We start from the raw sequence: 17,238 nt of genomic DNA on the forward strand, positions 1-17,238 counted from the left end.
AGGGAGGGCCGTGCCCATCCACCCACCACCAAGAATTGGTTCGGAATCGGTCGTGACCAACCTAGGTAGGAACCTCGTATCTATGCCGTCCCATCCCTCCTTAGACAGCATAGCATAGCATAGCAATGGACAACGATGGGCAATGGCGCGGTAATACAGGCGCTGGATCGGGCTGGCGGCGCCAGAAATAGAGTGGTGGTGTGGTGGGTGGCTGGACGCGGCTGGTGTGGTACAAGAGCTACGGCACGCGCGCGCGCTTTGGGTCGGACTTTGTTGGTTCTGTTGCTGGGACAGCAGCGAGCGAGCGGTGCGTTGAAAAGCGCAGTGCACTGCACTGAAATATCTAATATAACTAACTAATGCGAGGACGCAGTCGCGGGGAAGGGGTGTTTATTTTATATTATTTGTTTTATTTTTTTTGTTTTGTTTTGCTGGGAGAAGGGGCACGCCGACGCGGGCGTGTGTGGTGATGGGTGCATTGCACGCATGCAGCCATCGCGCGCTAGTCGAGCTGCTGGGGCGGGCTAGAGGGCACGGCAGCCAGCTCTGGCTGCACTCTGGAACTGGGGCGGGCGCGCCTCCGACGTCCGCGTTACCGGGCTGGTGTGCATGTTTGGGTGTAGGTACATAAATGCCGCGCGCCCGGGACCCTTTCTTCCTGTCTTTCCTTCTCCCTTCTTCTCTCCTGCTTCTGATTTGCTTCGTCTTCCTCTCTAGGTACGGATCCGTACGAGCCTGCCTGCTGCTTTACTTCACCTTACCTTCGCTGGTGTTGTTGACCGAACGAACAATCTACGTCTTCTGTCGTTGAGAGCTGCTAAAGACTTCTGTTGCGCTTCTTCTCCCTCACTCATCTCGTTTTAATCCGCTGTCTTCGTCGTTGACACTCGTCTTCACGATGCGCTTCTCGGTCACTGTACTCCTGTGCGCCACTGTCGGCCTGGCCGCAGCTCAGAGCGCGACGTCGACTGCCGCAGGATCTTCTCCGTCGTCGTCGGGATCGGACTGTCCTGCTCAGAAGTATGTTTACATCCCTTGTTTTTGCCGAGTTGGTTATGTTGTTGTTGTTGTTTTTGTGCAACAACAACAGTGGCACGCACGAAACCGGCACCGACCCGCTGGCCGGAATGGACGCGCACTGAGCACTGAACGATGAATGACTGAACGAACGTACTGACGCGCCTCCTCTTCTCGCAGCATCCTCGATGCTTGCCTCGACACCCTGCAGCCCCGCGCCGCGGCCTGCCCCGCTAACGACTGGGTCTGCCTGTGCAACACGCACCAGGACATCCTGACGTACGTGGTCCCCCAGCGATGTCTCCGCCACCGCCACGGTCCAGATACACCGTGACTGCGACGAGACGAGACGAGCTAACAGCGAATCACCCACGCTAACGCACCACCAGCTGCTACAACAACTGCCCGGGGCTGCCCGCCCGCAGCGGTGTCCAAAGCCAGGTGGCATCGTACTGCGGAGCCGCCGCGCCGTAAGTTCTCCCTCCCTCCCACACACAAGCTCCCCAAACGCACACACGCACGCAGCAAACCCGCTAACACGTCCACGCGCGCAGCGCCCTCTCCTCCAGCAGCGAAGCAGCGAAGACGCGCCCCAGCGCCTCGGCCACCTCGGCCCGCTCCGGCTCGGGCACGGCCACGGGCTCTGGCTCCGCGGCCACGACCACCGGCTTCGACTCCCTGGACTCGGGGTCCAGCTCCAGCAGCACTGGTGGCAGTGAAAGCGGCAGTGGTAGTGGCAGCAGCGAGAGGACGAGCACCGCGGCCGCGAATGCTGGTAGCGTGGCTAGGGGCGTGCAGTCTGGTGGCGTGTTGGCTGCTGTGATGGGCTTTGCGGCGTTGTTGTAGGTTGGAGTTTGTGTTGTGCGGTGGGGTGTGATGGGAGAGGCGTAATGTAATGTGTGCTCGTTTGTTGTTGTTGTTGTTGTTGTGGTGGTGGTGGTGGTGAGGGTAGGGAAAGAAGGGGCTTGAGCGTTCTGTGCTGCTGCTGCTGCTGCTGCTGCTGCTGTTGTTGTTGTTGGGATAGTCGTGCTTCTTTTACTTCCAGTCACTGCTGCGTTTCTTAGTTTGTATTAGTCCGAGCTGTCTTTCCTCTTTCTTGTTCTTGTCGCCAACATTCGCTTTGGGAATGGACAGATAAACAAGCAATCGAAAAAGAAAAAGAGAGACATACGGATCCGTTTCTCTCCTCTACTTACTCTCGCCTCACCACCACCACGCACTACCTTACTTACCCTCCCAATCACTCATCACTCACCACGCACCACGAATCACCTTACCCCAGCCAAGCCAGCACAGCACAGTGCAAAACCCCCCTCGCTACCTGCGTACGTACGTGCGTGCGTGCTCGTACAATACCGTGTTGTACCACCCCAGCCGCGCATGCGTATGCGTATTCGTACCTAAGCGTGCGCGGTCACGCTACACGACGACCCACGACCCCTCGTCTCGTGCTGTAGCACACGGGCCGGCTGGGGAAGTCCACGGGGTGAGGGCGGTGGTGGTGAGGTGTGGTGTAGGTGGGTGTGCACTGCACGCGCATAGCTGACAGCATAGGCGGGCGCGATAGGTAGCGACATGGCAGTTGGACCATACCGCGAGAGGGGGCGTGGTGGCGTCGGTGTCGACATCTTCAAGGAGAGGAGAGGAGAGGAGAGGAGAGGAGTACTGGAGCGGCGTCCTTTTCACGCACACCTTGGGCAGGTACGAATGAGGCGGCCTGGTGAGCGGGTTACCTACCCACCCCATCTATCCCACCACCAACCCAACTTCCCCCGAACCCCCTGACCCGCCTCCCCGCCCACCCTCTTCCTTCCCCACAAAGCAGCACAACCCAAAGCGGGGAAAGAAACCCGCCCCCTTAGCCGCAGCTCACCCCAAACCCAAAACCCCAGCCGCAGCCCACGCTAGCTAGCAGGACCCCTCACGCCAGGCACGCGCGGCGCGGCGCTAGTGCTAGCGCGCTACTGTACTTACTCTACCGCACCACGCACTTCGCACTTCGTAGCGACGTGTGTACTCTAGAGTAAGTAAGAGTAATCAGCACTAACGTCGCTACTACTGTACGTGCTAACGACCCCCTGCAGCACGTAGCAGGACGCACGCACGCGGGCTGCCGGAACTAGGACCAGCCCCGGGGCCGGACCTGGGGCCGATGGTGGTGGTATTTTTTGCGGGGTGGGCTAAGGGTACTAGTGCGGGAATAGAGCGTGGTGTACTCTAGTGTGTAGTAGTGCGGGAATACTTCTAGGGTGTAGAGATAAGGTTCCAGAGAAGCCTTCTAACGCGCGTTCTAGAGTACTCTACTCTACTCTAGAGGAGGTCGCCTGGCGCTGGCGCTGGTACCTGCATGCCATGCTATGCCACGCCTTGCGGCGTGCCGCTACTGCGTAGTTCACACGCGCGGCTTTGCGGCCATGTGCGCGCTGTCATGGCTAGGGGATGTGGAGGGGTGTGGCTGGTGTGGTGTGGTGTGTGTGTCGGGGTGGTGAGGGAGGGGGGTTGGATGAGTGTAGCTTTGTCTTGTCTTGTCTTGGGTTAGGCAGGGCTGTCTTGGTCCGTCTTATTTGTTCTTCACGCTCGCCATGCAGATGCTGCTCGCTTGGATGGAAAGAGAATGCAAAAGAACACCGTACCCATAGTGCGGGATTTACTGCGTCGTCACGGTTTCCCGCGTGCGCTGGCTTCCTTCCTTCCTTCCTTCTAGCCTACCTCAAACCTAGCCGGCCGGCTCTATGGCTGCAGTGGCGCGGGGCGAATCTCCCTGTCTGCGGACTTTGCCGTGCGTGCTTGCTGTTGCGTGGCGTCTGGAGAGGCACTGATGGGGCGGGCAGGGAAGGAAGGGAGTAAATGGAGCGAGAGCGGGGAGAGAGAGAAGAGCGGGTTCTCTGAAACGAGAGGCGGCGGAAAAGAGAGGGTATCTCGCGGTGTTGGCAGGCAAAAGCAGAGGCTTCGGCGGCTCTTCACGCAGCAGCAGTCCCGCTGCGCGTCCGCGCGGCTACAGCGGAGCCCGGGTCTCCACCGCGCAGGCGCAACGTCCCGTCGATAGGCAGGCAGGAAGGGCGGGCACACCGCGTCACGGCGTCGTCACGGCAGGCGGCTTGGCAGGACGAGGTTGGAGGAGGTAGGTAGGTATGTCGATGGGTGCGGTGCGGTGGCGGCGGCGGCGGCGCGCGCGCGGGAAGCAGCATGGCCGGTGCTTGCAAAACGATGCGCAGCAAGAGAAAACGGGGTTGTTCTAGAAGGGCGAAGCTTTTCAGCACCGGCTACGGAAGGGCTCGAGGTCGGGGCTCCATTGGTCGTTGGGAGTGGGCCGCGCCACTCTGCTGGCGCGCTGCGAACAGGCGGTCAGGCCGTTTTTCTTCTGATATCAGCATTTTCGCTCGTCTCACCGGTGTGGCGGAGATGGGTGCTTCTTTCAGCGAGAGGGCGGGGCAAACGAAGGCGTGAGGAGAGGGCTGAAACAAGACGTTGGCGCGGCGTTCATACTACATCCTTCTCTTTCTGTGTCTTCTTCTCCTCCCCCGGCGGCGCGGTGAAGGCCGTGATCTCGAGACCCATCCGATGCGTGCGCGCGAGCCTGCTGGCATCAAAGCTTTTTGCTCCAGCCACCGCTCAGCGCCCCGAGTCCCCATCTACAGCCAGCTCATCAGCTAGCAGATCCCGCGCGCACAGCCCTAAAGGTATGACGCTCTCTTTTTGGCGTCTGCTGCTGCGAGACGTCTGCCTCGCAAGAGAGGGAACAAGGAAAGTGCGGGGTAAGAGGGTGTTGATTTGAGTTAGCTGTGCCACCGACCTGCAGTTTTTCCGCGTAGGAGCGCGCCAAAGATAGTGCAAATATGGGGGGGAAATCCTCCGACCATGCCCAGCGGCATGAAGCCCGGACCTGCCTGCCTACCTACCTACCTAACCTACCTATCTTCAGGCAATTGATGAGACCTTACTTCCACTGCGGGCCGAGGCGCGAGTAGCCGGCGGGCTTCAGGGGCGAGCATCGGGGAGCCGCAACAACAACAGTCGGTGTGAGCTTTCACCTTTCAACCACCGGCTGAGGAACACGTTATCCCCGCACATTCTGCAGGCTTCGGGCCGCGCCTCTTCGCGGCTAGATGGCGGCGGCGGCGGGCGCACAGGCGTTGCTTGCGTGCTCTGGCAGATATACCTACTCTAAAAGTAACGGTGGTCCAGACGGCGTGCTTCTCCGCAGGGTGCGTGGTTGTAGGCGAAGGAAGGTTGGACGCCTGACGGGTGGCGGAGGTGGTATTTTCGTAGAATGGGAGGGGAAGCATATGCAGATACACGTGTGAGAGGGCCCGAGGGATGATGAGTTGTTGGACATTCTTCAAGTCTGGCTGTCACTCTCACGTGGCGGGCAGGGATGGCCGAGTGATCATCTCCCCCGTTGCGATTGATTGATCATATCGTCATTTAACTAAATTTTTTAAAAATGGAAGAGGCGGCGCGCGACGGCGTGATGGAGCGTCTCGTGTCGCGCGCTTGAAATTAGGCGTGTGAATCTCCGGGACATCCCCTTGGGTTTCGCCGAGGCGGCCGACCCGGCATTGGGATGATTGATAGTGACCGATTTGGTATTTCGGCCGTGATCGCTCTCGCGCGCGCGCGGGGTGAGAGAGAGAGAGTGGAAGAGAACAAAAAAACACGAGGGAGGCGTTCCATCTCTCTCACCCACACAAGAAGAGAGAGAGGGAGAGAGAGAGAGTTGCACATAGCCACGGGTGTATGAAGAAAAAGAACACAGCTTCCCCAGACTTGCCAACGGCCGAATGCAGCAGAGGCATTGGCGTGCTGGCCCGCCTGACATGGTGGCTGACGCCTCTCCACAGCGTCGTGGAAAAGTTTATATCTAAGCTGCGACCCCCCCTGTCGTCGGTACGTGCTCCTGGGGGATTAGCGGTCAAACCGGCAGGGTCCTTTTCTCTGACTATTCGGCCTGCGCCTGCCTGCCTCATTCTTCCTTCTTCTTTCCTCTTTCCTGTCTCTCCCTCTCTATCGTCGACGCCCTTTCCTCCCCCTGCCGTCCCGCGCACTCCCGCCCGACCCGACGTTGCGTGGAAGAGAGTTACCCGACCTAATATATCCATCCATACCTATCAATCATTTGCCGAGAGCCCCTCGGTGACGTTGCCAGCTCGCGCCACCCTCGTGCCAAATCCCGAGTCCTCGGGGCCAACGTCAAAGCCACGCGGCGTCACGATTCTCTGCGGCGCGCGAAGCTGCGCAGCTGTCCCGTAGGCACGACTATGGCGAGCGGACGGCCTCCGTCGCACTACCATGAACTCCAATGATGGCGACGGCTTCCCCACTCGCGGTCCCGTGGTGCTGGCCGTCACCATTGCGATGATAGTCTGCTCGACCGTCTTCGTCTTCTTTCGCCTGGCATCGCGCATCGGAGTCGTCAAGAAGACGGGCTGGGACGACTATTTCATGGTAGGCCCGCGCCGCCAGTCACTGCGAGCCTCCGAGTGCGCTGACGTCCCACCAGATACTCGCGTGGATCCTCGCCTTTGGTCTCTCCTTCGCTAGCTGCTTTGGCACCCGCTATGGCCTCGGCAGGCATGAACGCAACGTGCCCGACGCCTGGGACCGTTCGCTGAAGCTGTGCGAGTACGTCTTCACGGTACTATACAATCCCTGTCTTATGGCGACCAAGACGTCCATCCTGGTCTTCTACCTCACCCTCTCCAAAAGCCGGGTAATCTTCCGATGGGCCGTCATCTGTACCCTCCTCGTCGTCAACTTTGGCGGTGCAGCTCTCACCGTCCTCAACATCATCCAGTGCCGTCCCATCAGCGCCGCCCTTCAGAACCCGACACCGGCAGATGCGCACTGCATCGACATTGTCACCCTCTACCTCTCGTCCGCTCCTCTCAACATCATCACCGACCTCGCCATCCTGTTCCTGCCCATGCCGGTTCTCACCTCGATGCGGTTGCCACGCAAGCAAAAGACGATCCTCGTCATCACCTTTGGATTCGGCATCTTCGCCGCCGTGGTCGATGTCGTTCGAATTGCCTATCTGCAGCAGGCCTCCGTCACTCGCCTCCAGGGCCTCCGGGCTTGGATGCAGAGCTCCTCCGCGGAAACGAGGAACCACGAGCAGAGCGACTTTGCCTGGTACGCGTCGTTGTCGTTCATGTGGTCTGCAATCGAGGTCAACGTCGGCATCATGTGCGGTTGCGTTCCGGCATTGAAGCCGCTCGTCTCGCGCTTCATGCCGCGCATCCTGCGGGATGCGGGTGACACCTTGCAATCGCAGACTCACAGGCGGCAGACGCTAAGCAGCATGGACCTGGCCCGAGTACAGTACGTGCCGTCCGCGGAAGCGCCGGTTCAAGAGCCACCGCCAATTGCCACGCCTGGGCCAGACGAGCCCATGGGAATGATGGACTTCCTGACGACGCCCGATATGGACGAGCTTCCGCAGTGCCAGCGAACGACAACCGCCCTGACCAACAGCACCAGACACACGAGCGCGCCGTCTCCGACCTTCTTTGATTTTGTTAGTTTCAAGCGAAAGAAGAGCCTGGTCCAACTGAGCACTCGCGAGTCCATTTTTCCAATTGCCGTGGTCACGTTCCTCTTCTTCGTGTGGGGGTTTGCGTATGGCCTGCTTGACGTTCTCAACAGCCGGTTTCAGGAGTTTGCCAACATGACGACGGGCCAGAGCATCAGCATCCACAGTCTCTATTTCGTAGGGTATTTCGTTGGGCCAGTAACGTTCGGGCGGATCGTGTTCCAGAAGTTTGGTTTCAAAGCTTGCTTTATCGTTGGGCTCTGCATCTACGCTTGCGGGAGTCTGATTTTCTGGCCCTCGGCGGTTCTGACGTCGTATCCTGCATTCTTAATCTCGAACTTTATCATAGGATTAGGTCTGTCGACGCTGGAGATTGCCGCGAACCCGTTTATTGCCCTTTGCGGGCCGCCGCAGCACGCTGAAATCCGTTTGAACATCTCGCAAGGCGTCCAGGCCATCGCGACGGTCACGTCTCCGCTCCTGGCCAAGAAAGTGTTGTTCAAAATCGAAGCAAACTCCCTGATTGACGTGCAGTGGACATACCTTGGCATATCTCTGTTCACCGTTCTGCTCGCCGTGGCATACTTCTACATACCGCTGCCGGAAGCCACGGGCCAGGAACTGGACGACGCGGCGGAGCGGCCAGACGACGCGAACGTGGCACGCATCGGCAACGTGCGCGTCATCTGGATCACGCTGGCGCTGGGCGTGTTCGCCATGTTCTGCTACACGGGCGTGCAAGAAGCCGTGTCGACGTCGTTCAAGACATACTTCAACGCCGTGGCGCCATGGGTCCAGACGACGAACCACATGGCGTACGCGCACACGGCCTTTGCAGTGGGACGGTTCCTAGCCGCGCTGGTCAACGTGTGGGTGAGGCCGCGGGCGATCATGCTCGTCTGCTTTCTAGGCGTGATGGCGTTCGCGATCGTAGCCTTCGAGTCCGACGGCAACCTGGCCGCCATCGCAGTCGTGTTCCTCTACTTCTTCGAGGGGCCGATCTTCTCGCTGGTCTTCGCACAGGCTCTGCGCGGGCTCGGGCGCAACACGAAGGAAGCGTCGACGTGGCTGACGGCCGCCGTGTCGGGCGCGGCCGTGCTGCCGCCCGTCTTCTACGGCGTGCAGAAGTCGCACGGCGTGCGCTACGCGTACTGCGTGCCCATTGCGGCGGCGGCGTTCGGCGCGCTCTTGCCGCTGTACCTGAATTTTTTGCCTGCCGCGCGCAGGCAGGTCGACCCTATCGATCTGGGCTCCTGCGACGAGCACGAGCTCTCGACCTGCGTCTCCCCGGCTTATCAGCGCCCGCTGCCGCCGCGCAGGCGCTGGTTTGGCAGGCGCAGGGACAAGGACTTGGAGCTGCCGTCGGTGCATCAGAAGGAGCGCAATTCGTGGCCGAGCAGCGCGTGAGTCTGTCTGTCTCCTCCGTTTTTCGTGAGATGATCCTGCCCCGTCTATTCTTTTTATATAATTTCGTCGGTTTGTCTGTCTGTTCGTTGTCTATATTTCCATGTTTTTTGTTATGGCTGCCTGGCTGGCTGCTTGCTTGCTTGGGCGGGCGGGCGGACTGCCGCTGCTGCTGCTATTATTACTGTCTGATGTCTGCATATATCACGGCGTTTGTTTTTTATGCGCAGGGAGGATCATTCTTTTCTTTTTTCTTTCACACACACACCCACACACACACACACACACACACACACACACAGGAATCGGGAGGAACGGGTCTGGGGATTTCGCCATGGTCGTTACGCGTGATGAGCTTTTTCCTTTGGGTCTCGGAGCTTCTTCTGTTTCTCGTTTTTCTTTGCTGCATGTTTGGTGATCCAAAAAAAAAAAAACTCTTAGGGTGGAATGAGGGTATGTATGAATGCGCTGTGGTGGGGGAAGGAGAGCGATGGTGCCGCCGTCTTCTGTCTGGCTGTCTGTCTGTCTGCTTGCGCTTGTTGTTGCTGCTTAACTCGTTTCCGCATGGCGTTCACGGGACATGGGATTACCCCTGGGAGCGCTTTGCTTTGCTTTGCTGTTTACGTCTGTCTTATCTTGTCTGTCTGTCTATTTGTCTGTCCACCCAGTCTCTCGCTCCGAGAGCACGCGCACGCGTTCCTGTTTACTTGGTTGCCTGCTTGCCTGCTTGGTTGTCTGTCTGTCTGTTCATCTGTTGCGCCTTCTCTGTACTGTACACTCCCCGCGCTTGATACCGTGTATATATACCACTTACCGTCTCCTCCTCCTCCACCACTACCTCCATCAGCACTGCTGCGCGAAGCCGCACTGTACCTACCTGTGTAGCAGGTAGTTGTTAATAATCAAACCTACTCATGTTTGTATGTATGTGTGAGCTCATACATACACATCACTTACACACCACTTACACACCTCTTACATACCTACATGCGTACATCTTGCGATTGCTGCCCTGCTGCCCTGCTGCCCTGCTGCCCTGCGGTCCACGATCGTCGCCGCCGGGCTCGGCAGTTGAAACACGCTCGCCTTGAGTGTCAAGTGCCAAGTTGGCAGAGGAGCACGCGAGGCGAGCGGTGAGTGCCGATGATGAGTGATGTGCAGTGATGGGCATTGGGCGATGATGCGGGATGTGCGGTATGTGAGTGATGTGCAGTGCAGAGAGGGCGGCGTTTGCGGAGATAACGTAACGTGCACGCGAGCGGTCGGTCGGTGGGGACGGCGGACGTCACGTTGAGTAAGCTGAGCTGCACTTGTTGCTTGCAAGGTTGCAGCTTTTCCATGAGTGCCGAGGTGATTTGATGGGCGGGGTGGCGGTTGGCGGTTGGCGGGGGGCTGGCTGGGAAGCGAGATGAGCTGTGTGTGTGTGGTGAGTGTGTGTGGTGGAATGGTGATGGGCTGTGGTTGGGTTGGATGAGTGGTTGGGATGGTTGGCTGGTGAGTGAGATTGAGCAGCAGCTGCGCGCGCGCGTAGGTAGACGACGTCTGGCGTCCGGATTGGTTGCGCAGGTTTGCGATTTGCGATCCGGGCATCACCCATCACCATCTCTCTACCAACTACCGCACGTAGTGGCAGGACCGTAGGGCCGTAGGTACGAGCAGGGCAGCAAACACGAGCTCGCGCCGCGACGCGATACGACGCGGAACGGAAGCACACCGAAGCGGCAGTTGCTAGGTGTGTCCTGTTTCGCGTTTCGCGTACGTAGTTAGTATGTACGTGTGTGTGGGGGCTGCGCCGCCAGGCCGGTTTCAAGGCTTCCATTCGATGCGGTTTCGTTTCTGCTTTCTGGTTTTGGGGTTTGGTTTCTGCTTTCTGCTTTGGGGGGTTGGCTTGTTTCAGATGTGGGTTGGTTGACTGGCGGCGATCATCCGAACGTTCGCTTGCGCGCCCGCGCTGGGTAGGTGGGCGGTTGTTGTGCTTACCTGCGTTTTATGCCTTGTAAAGATGCTGTGCTGGTTGCGAGTGCTTTGGCAACTACTAAGAAAATAGTTAGGCAGTACTCCCTATTACCTATGCTTAAGAAACCACGTCACTGAATACTAAAGAATTTCTAAATATATATATATATATATATCTATATATAAACAATCTCCCACCTAAGCCAGACAAAGCCACTCTCTAACATTCCGACTAATAGAATATAATGCATATACGTATTGTACATATATATTTGTGGAGGACCTGAAATGGATGTGTCAGATATAGGTCAGTTGGATACTGTAAGAACTGGCTGTCCTTCTTGTACATACGAGAGACCATAAGAAGTGTACACACGACCACGACAAAGCACGCAAGAACCCTATCAAACACAAACACAAACACAAACAAAAACACTAACCAGTACCAACACCCCCAAAGCCCGCACCACCCGCATGCACACCGTCATCCACTACCACAGCCACTACCACAGCCAAACCCCACTTCCCTACCACATAGCATAGTCAGAGCGTAACATCAAAACAGAACAAAGCGAAGGGAAGCAAAGCAAAGAGAGAGAAGTGTTGGGACAACGGGACCAAACAGACAGACATGTTAGGATGAGGTTATGATTTGAGTTTAGACGAGCCACCCACTAATTCTCACTACTCGAGTATGTTCCGGCAGGCCGCGTGGCTCTGAGCCTAAATATTTTAAACGGCAGTTACCCCGCAGCTGGGCCATGTGGCTGTCAGACAGGAAATCAGGGCTCACATGCAGGCATGCCTAGTCTGGCGCCACTATGTACTCTTACGCCACAATCCTCCCGTCCATCCACACGTCTTCAATCCCATCCATCCTCATCCCATCCTTCTCTCTGCGTCGCGCACCACTCTTCACTGTCCAGCCCCCTGTCCTTCCTCCGCCTCAACCCCACAGGATCCTTGTGCCAATCACAAGCCCACGCACAGGGCATCTTAGCCGCATCGGCATCGCCAAAATACTTTGCAATGAGCACATGGCGGCACTTCTCCGTAGCCTCGCAGTACTCGACCAGCTTCTCTAAGCTCTTAGCCCGCGTCTTCAGCGCCTCGACGCTCCCGCGCATTACCCCCATGTTGATCTTCGCAGCCTCTTCGTTCAACATCCGAATGTCACGGTCCCGGTCTTCGCGCCCGTAATACATGATGCAGACGCTGGCTTTGCCATCGCGGCCCGCGCGGCCCGCTTCCTGGTAGAAGCCCTCGAAGCTCTTGGGGATTTGCCAGTGCACGACGAAACGGACGTCCTCCTTGTCGATGCCCATGCCGAACGCTGTTGTTGCCACTACCACTTCGTAGCCCTCGGCGTTGGCCACCCATCCCGCTAGCGTGGCGTCTTTTTCGGCATTGCTCAGCTGCGCGTGGTACGGCTTAGCGCCGATACCTGACTGCTGCAACCGTATGGCTAGCGATTCGCAGTCGTCGCGTTTGCGCACGTAGATGATGCCGGAGATGGAGTCGGGCCGCTTACCGGCGGCTTGCAAGGCACTGACACGCTCAGGGTCGGATTGGCGGCGAGCGTGGACGGCGCGAAGCCATGAGAGGAAGTCGTCGTAATGGTCTGCTTCACGGGACTTGAAGCGCACTTCGTAGTGCAGGTTCGGACGACTGGTAGACGTAGTGAATAGACGCAGCTTTTCCGAGTCCAGTCCCAGACTACTGATGATTTCGGCGCGGACGTGGGCCGTGGCCGTAGCTGTTAGGCACATGATTGGCACGTCTGGGAACTCAGTCTTGAAGAAGCACAATTGCTTGAAGCTGGGACGGAAGTCGTGGCCCCATTCGCTGATGCAGTGCGCCTCGTCAATGACGATGCGGGCTAGCTCACGGTGCGTATGGACGACTCGCAGTAAGTTCCGGAAGTAGTCCAGGGAGCAATACTCCGGTGTGACATACAACAGTCGCGTGTGTGGGTGCCCGCAACTCATGTCCTCTCTGATTGCCTGTCTTTGAGAATAAGGCGTGGCAGTGTTGATCGTGGCAACTCTGACATTGGCGGCGCGCATGACAGCCACTTGATTGTTCTGGACAGGTATTAGCCTAGCTATAAATTGAACTTCTTTAAATGTGATTTACCATTAAAGCAAGAAGAGGGGAAATAACGAGCGTGACTAGCACAATTAGCAAATGTGAACATGCTAAGAGGGAATGAAACATACGGCCGCAGTCCACTATAGCCGGCAGCTGAAAGCAGAGACTCTTTCCGAAGGAGGTTGCTGCCTGGAGGAAGACATCGTGGCCTTCGAGAGCGGCGGTGATGACTTCCCTCTGAAGGGGCCTGCGACACGGCAATCGATAATTTGTTTGGCCAAAATCGAAGCAACTAGCACATACCTGAAGCTTTTCTTTCCGAAGATTCTTCGGAGCGTAAAGTCGATGTCGATGTGGGGCCTCCTCTTTTGAGCGGGCATTGTGAGGTCGATGGGCGATCAACTCAATCGCAAATTATTCCGGGTTGGAAGGCGGGAAATCCTCAAGCTACAAAAAGTGAGGGGAAGAGAACGGGGCCGGATACGGCAGCGCGGCAGTTGAGAGCGTGAGAAAGCAGTTGGCACATATTGGCAGAGAAGTGTGACGGAAGGATGGTGGATGTGGAAAGTGCGACGCGCCTCGCGCTCAGGAAGGCGCGTCAGGCACGAAGTCCCGTGCCACTTCACCCGCAGTAACTCCATCGAGTAAGATCACTCAGCAGCTCTTACATTGTGTTGTACATATGAACAACCTCGACGCTCTACACTATTTCGTACACATCTATTGTAAGCCCCGCCAGCCTCCCAACATGAAGAAAAGCCGTTTTGAAAATCCAAAACTCCGCTAAATTTCCCGGCCCATAACGCCAGCCATCTACACTTCGTCGGGGAACAGCTTCCTCACAATCTTGCTCATAGTATCCTTATCCGCATTGGAGGGCTGCCAGCGCTGCTGGATCTCCTCCCACACCTCTATCGTTCTAGCCGTACTCGTGACTTTTGCATAGGCGTAGATAATCTTGACGACGAAGCGCCCACTCAGGAAGAAATTAGTGTCTTCTTCGTCCAGCGCCGAGAGAAACGCCTCCCACGTCGACTCGAGTTTCGCCTTAGTCCACGAGCTGTACCGGACGCCGCCGTGTATCTCGAAGCCGTCGAACAGACGAAAGTACATGTCACCGCGCATGGAGATGCCATACGCGCCCGTCATCTCTTCGATTAGCTCGATGACGCGGTCGATGTTCCCGGCTGTGCAGGCATAGTGCGAGATCAGCACCTTGTAAGTACCATAGTCAGGACCCACAGGCGACTCGTCTTGCAGCAGCTGGCGCCCTTCCGGGTCCTCGCGCAGCTCGGTGGCGGCCTTGCGCAGGAGCTTGCCGAGCTCGCGCTGCTGACGCCAGTCCGCCGGGGCGGATCGGGGGCTCTGCCGATCATTGTGCATGCGCTTCATGCGTGTGAAGACTTGTTCCGCGGCCGTGGGCTCGCCGGCGTGGAGCAGCGCTGTAAGGACGCAGTTCATGATGGCCGTGTCGATGATTTCCCCGGCATCGACCAGATCGCGGTAAGCCTTTCGCACGGCCTCGCCGTCGCCTTTCATCCCGCAGAGCATGATCATTCCTGCTCGAAAATGCCGATCGAACTCCATTTTCCGCCTTTCCATCTCCTTGGAGATCATGGTTGCGAGCTGGTATTTCCCGGCCTTGGATGCAATGTCAAAGAGGATGTTGAACGTGATGTGGCTTGCCCTGACGCCCGCCTCCTGCTCCATCTCCCGCCATATTAACAGCGCAGACCCCACTTCTGCATTAGTGACCCTTCGATAACAGCGCCCTGCGAAATGGATCGCGGTACTCCAGTCCATGAAGTGTACAGGTATGTTTGTAGCTTTCATGTCATCAATGACGGCGAGATACCGGACCATAGCTGCTTCCGTCGGGTATTCTACCGCGCTGAGGCAGTTGAGTAGACGGCGAATGGTGGAGTAGTGGAGATACGCCACGCGCGGGTATGATATGGACGTATAGAGCCGGTGGGCCTCGTCCGGGGATGGATACTTGGTTGCCAGCAAATGCTCCAGGTTTCCAATGATGGCGTTTTCGTATTCATTAAGGTTCGGCCAGGGAGTATGGTAGTTAGGCCGGTCCTCCTGGTCCTCCTCCTCGTCTTCATCTTGTCGCTGCTGTAACCTCTCTCTTTCTTGCTCCTCTTTCAGTGTCTCAAGGCGCCCTTCCCAAGGCCGGTACGTCTGAACCAGCTTCCTGTAATCTCTCCTGTACTCTTCCGATGTAGGAATTGTTCCCGACGGGGTCCTCGGTCCGCCGCCATCCGTTGTGTTTTGCGCGTCATTACTGTAGCCTCTCACGCCCGCCTGCACGCCCAATGGCGCCTTCCGACGGTGCACCTGCTGCTCCCGCAAGCCATCAGAAGCTCCTCTCCACGTGCTTTTATATCTCGCCTGTCTGCGACAAGAGCCGGCCTGGACCAATGCGCTGATAAAAAAATTGTCTGTCTGCTGCGGTGGGAGCGGACAAGCTCTGGCGGCGGCTCTGGCGCCGATGTTATGATGCAGGGCCCGTTTCTGAGGGTGCTGGTGCGCGTAAGACGCAAGGGCGGGTGGGCAGAGGAAGGCGAGGAGAGGGTGGGAAGCTATCCTGCAGACAGCGGCCGGCTTGGTGGGCTTGTGAAGGGACATGAGACCCGAGCATGATGTCAAGGCTCCGCGAACCGGCCCATGAGGCAGTGGGGAGATGCAGCGGTCAATGGTCTTTCGGGGCGCGAGACGGAGCGCACTGAGGCGGGCTCCGGGGGGAATCGTGAAGAATAGTGACAAGGCTCGAACGCGGTGAACTTTCTGAACCCGCGCGGCGGGCAGATGCAGCGCACGGGCCATGGCGTCAATCTCACAGACAAGCAGCAAAGCAAAGATATATCGCCAGCACCAAACACATCCTCACCCGCGCCGCAATGGGCCGCTACAACTTCGCCCCCGCCCGCGTGCACCGCGCCGCCACCGAGCTGCTGCAGGCCGGCCAAATGAAGACCCCCCCGCCATGGTACGACGTGCTGGCCACCATCCCGCCCGCCGAGATGCTCGTCCGGCCCGTCCAGCGCACCTACAACCACCCGCTGAACAAGTACGCGAAGCGCCCCAGCCGCATGTTCCAGCCCCAGCGCCTTGCCTACGAGGAGGACACCCTGCGTCGCGAATTCTTCAAGGACCACCCATGGGAGCTGGCGCGGCCGCGCGTGATTCTCGAAAACGACGGCAAGGACGGCCAGGACTGGGACTGGAGCAAGATTGTGCAGCCGGGCAAGAAGCTGGACGGTGAGAGGTAAGAGAAAGAGAAAGCGGTCTTTGCTTCCATGACCGCGTCGTGCGCTGCCAATGGGCTTCCGGGGACGCGACCGCGAGCGCGGGACCCCCGGGGCCGGCCAACCTACGTCCATCATGCTAACATGACTCTCCCGCGCAGTGTTGTCCAACGCCAGCGCTGGCTTATGCACAACCAGGGTCTCTCCAAGGCCTCCGCCTACGACCAGGCCCGCAAGGAGTTCTACCGTCACCGTCACATGGAGGACATTGAGCGCCGCATTGCGCACGAGGAAGCCCTCCACACCGGCGCCTACTTCAGCAAGTCGCCTCTGGAAGTGGGTATGGAGCTGGAAGACAAGCAGTTCGAGGAGTGGAAGAAGTGGGCCCTCAAGGAGGTTGATGTGCTGCGCCAGGCCCAGGCCGCCATGTACAGCGGTATCGATAATGGAGAAGTCTCCCTGGACACCAATGATAATGTGGCGTTGGACGAGGCACTCTCGGAGGCTTCCGATAGCGTCCCGGCTTCGAAACAGGGTCAAACGGCGCGTGGTGGAGCGGCGATACACCCATGATAGAGAGGGGTTTGTATAGAGTTTTTGTATGTATATGTCACCATAACCAAGTGCTGGATGATGCTGCTGATTTGCTGTGTATACCTATTCGAATCTTTTCGGTGCGATGAATGGCTCTTTGCTACATGTATTGGAAACACTTCGTGACTATACGAGAGCAAGCTTACATTCGAAGCTGTAGTGCTTTATACAGATACGGTGACCCTCACTCACTTCCAGGTGTTAAGTTATTCGTCTGCCCGTAGGAGGTGTTGCACGAATATGCTTTAACAAGACTGTCTTCATATGAAATAACTGATATATCCGTATTTCTACCACACAACTTCTACATAAGTGACAGTACCAAACACCAATGTCCTTCCTTCTGGAAAGACTAAACCCCAAGGGACAGCACATGCAATGTCTAATTGT

General features: G+C 57.6%; 7 protein-coding genes across 7 annotated transcripts; 4 read left to right on the forward strand and 3 right to left on the reverse strand.

The window, feature by feature from the left end:
* Positions 1 to 765: 765 nt before the first annotated feature.
* K452DRAFT_17584 (uncharacterized protein) lies at positions 766 to 1,975 on the forward strand. Its single transcript, XM_033535826.1, has 4 exons — positions 766 to 1,020; positions 1,198 to 1,296; positions 1,407 to 1,487; positions 1,572 to 1,975. The coding sequence occupies exons 1-4, from the start codon at positions 899 to 901 to the stop codon at positions 1,861 to 1,863; spliced, it is 594 nt and encodes a 197-aa protein (XP_033398081.1). The 5' UTR covers positions 766 to 898; the 3' UTR covers positions 1,864 to 1,975.
* Positions 1,976 to 5,410: 3,435 nt separating this feature from the next.
* K452DRAFT_17656 (uncharacterized protein) lies at positions 5,411 to 5,821 on the reverse strand. Its single transcript, XM_033535827.1, has one exon. The coding sequence runs from the start codon at positions 5,740 to 5,742 to the stop codon at positions 5,518 to 5,520; it is 225 nt and encodes a 74-aa protein (XP_033398082.1). The 5' UTR covers positions 5,743 to 5,821; the 3' UTR covers positions 5,411 to 5,517.
* Positions 5,822 to 6,949: 1,128 nt separating this feature from the next.
* K452DRAFT_286795 (uncharacterized protein) lies at positions 6,950 to 9,130 on the forward strand. The gene has a single exon (XM_033540365.1). The coding sequence runs from the start codon at positions 6,959 to 6,961 to the stop codon at positions 8,954 to 8,956; it is 1,998 nt and encodes a 665-aa protein (XP_033398083.1). The 5' UTR covers positions 6,950 to 6,958; the 3' UTR covers positions 8,957 to 9,130.
* Positions 9,131 to 9,178: 48 nt separating this feature from the next.
* K452DRAFT_17668 (uncharacterized protein) lies at positions 9,179 to 9,883 on the forward strand. The gene has a single exon (XM_033535828.1). It carries the CDS (start codon positions 9,401 to 9,403, stop codon positions 9,836 to 9,838), a length of 438 nt encoding a protein of 145 aa, XP_033398084.1. The 5' UTR covers positions 9,179 to 9,400; the 3' UTR covers positions 9,839 to 9,883.
* A 1,698-nt stretch (positions 9,884 to 11,581) lies between these two features.
* On the reverse strand, positions 11,582 to 13,380 carry K452DRAFT_269983 (uncharacterized protein; the record flags this gene model as incomplete). The annotated part of the gene is made up of 4 exons (XM_033538966.1): positions 11,582 to 12,993; positions 13,046 to 13,080; positions 13,129 to 13,247; positions 13,304 to 13,380. 4 exons carry the CDS (start codon positions 13,378 to 13,380, stop codon positions 11,773 to 11,775), a joined length of 1,452 nt encoding a protein of 483 aa, XP_033398085.1. The 3' UTR covers positions 11,582 to 11,772.
* A 313-nt stretch (positions 13,381 to 13,693) lies between these two features.
* K452DRAFT_350771 (uncharacterized protein) lies at positions 13,694 to 15,832 on the reverse strand (the record flags this gene model as incomplete). The annotated part of the gene is made up of 3 exons (XM_033545677.1): positions 13,694 to 14,772; positions 14,794 to 14,995; positions 15,800 to 15,832. 3 exons carry the CDS (start codon positions 15,830 to 15,832, stop codon positions 13,814 to 13,816), a joined length of 1,194 nt encoding a protein of 397 aa, XP_033398086.1. The 3' UTR covers positions 13,694 to 13,813.
* Positions 15,833 to 15,874: 42 nt separating this feature from the next.
* K452DRAFT_358185 (uncharacterized protein) lies at positions 15,875 to 16,933 on the forward strand. Its single transcript, XM_033546175.1, has 2 exons — positions 15,875 to 16,274; positions 16,416 to 16,933. Exons 1-2 carry the CDS (start codon positions 15,907 to 15,909, stop codon positions 16,825 to 16,827), a joined length of 780 nt encoding a protein of 259 aa, XP_033398087.1. The 5' UTR covers positions 15,875 to 15,906; the 3' UTR covers positions 16,828 to 16,933.
* The last annotated feature ends 305 nt before the right edge of the window (positions 16,934 to 17,238 follow it).

The sequence above is a fragment of the Aplosporella prunicola genome (genome assembly GCF_010093885.1).
Source record: "Aplosporella prunicola CBS 121167 unplaced genomic scaffold K452scaffold_11, whole genome shotgun sequence".
In the NCBI taxonomy this organism is placed as follows: Eukaryota; Fungi; Ascomycota; class Dothideomycetes; order Botryosphaeriales; family Aplosporellaceae; genus Aplosporella; species Aplosporella prunicola.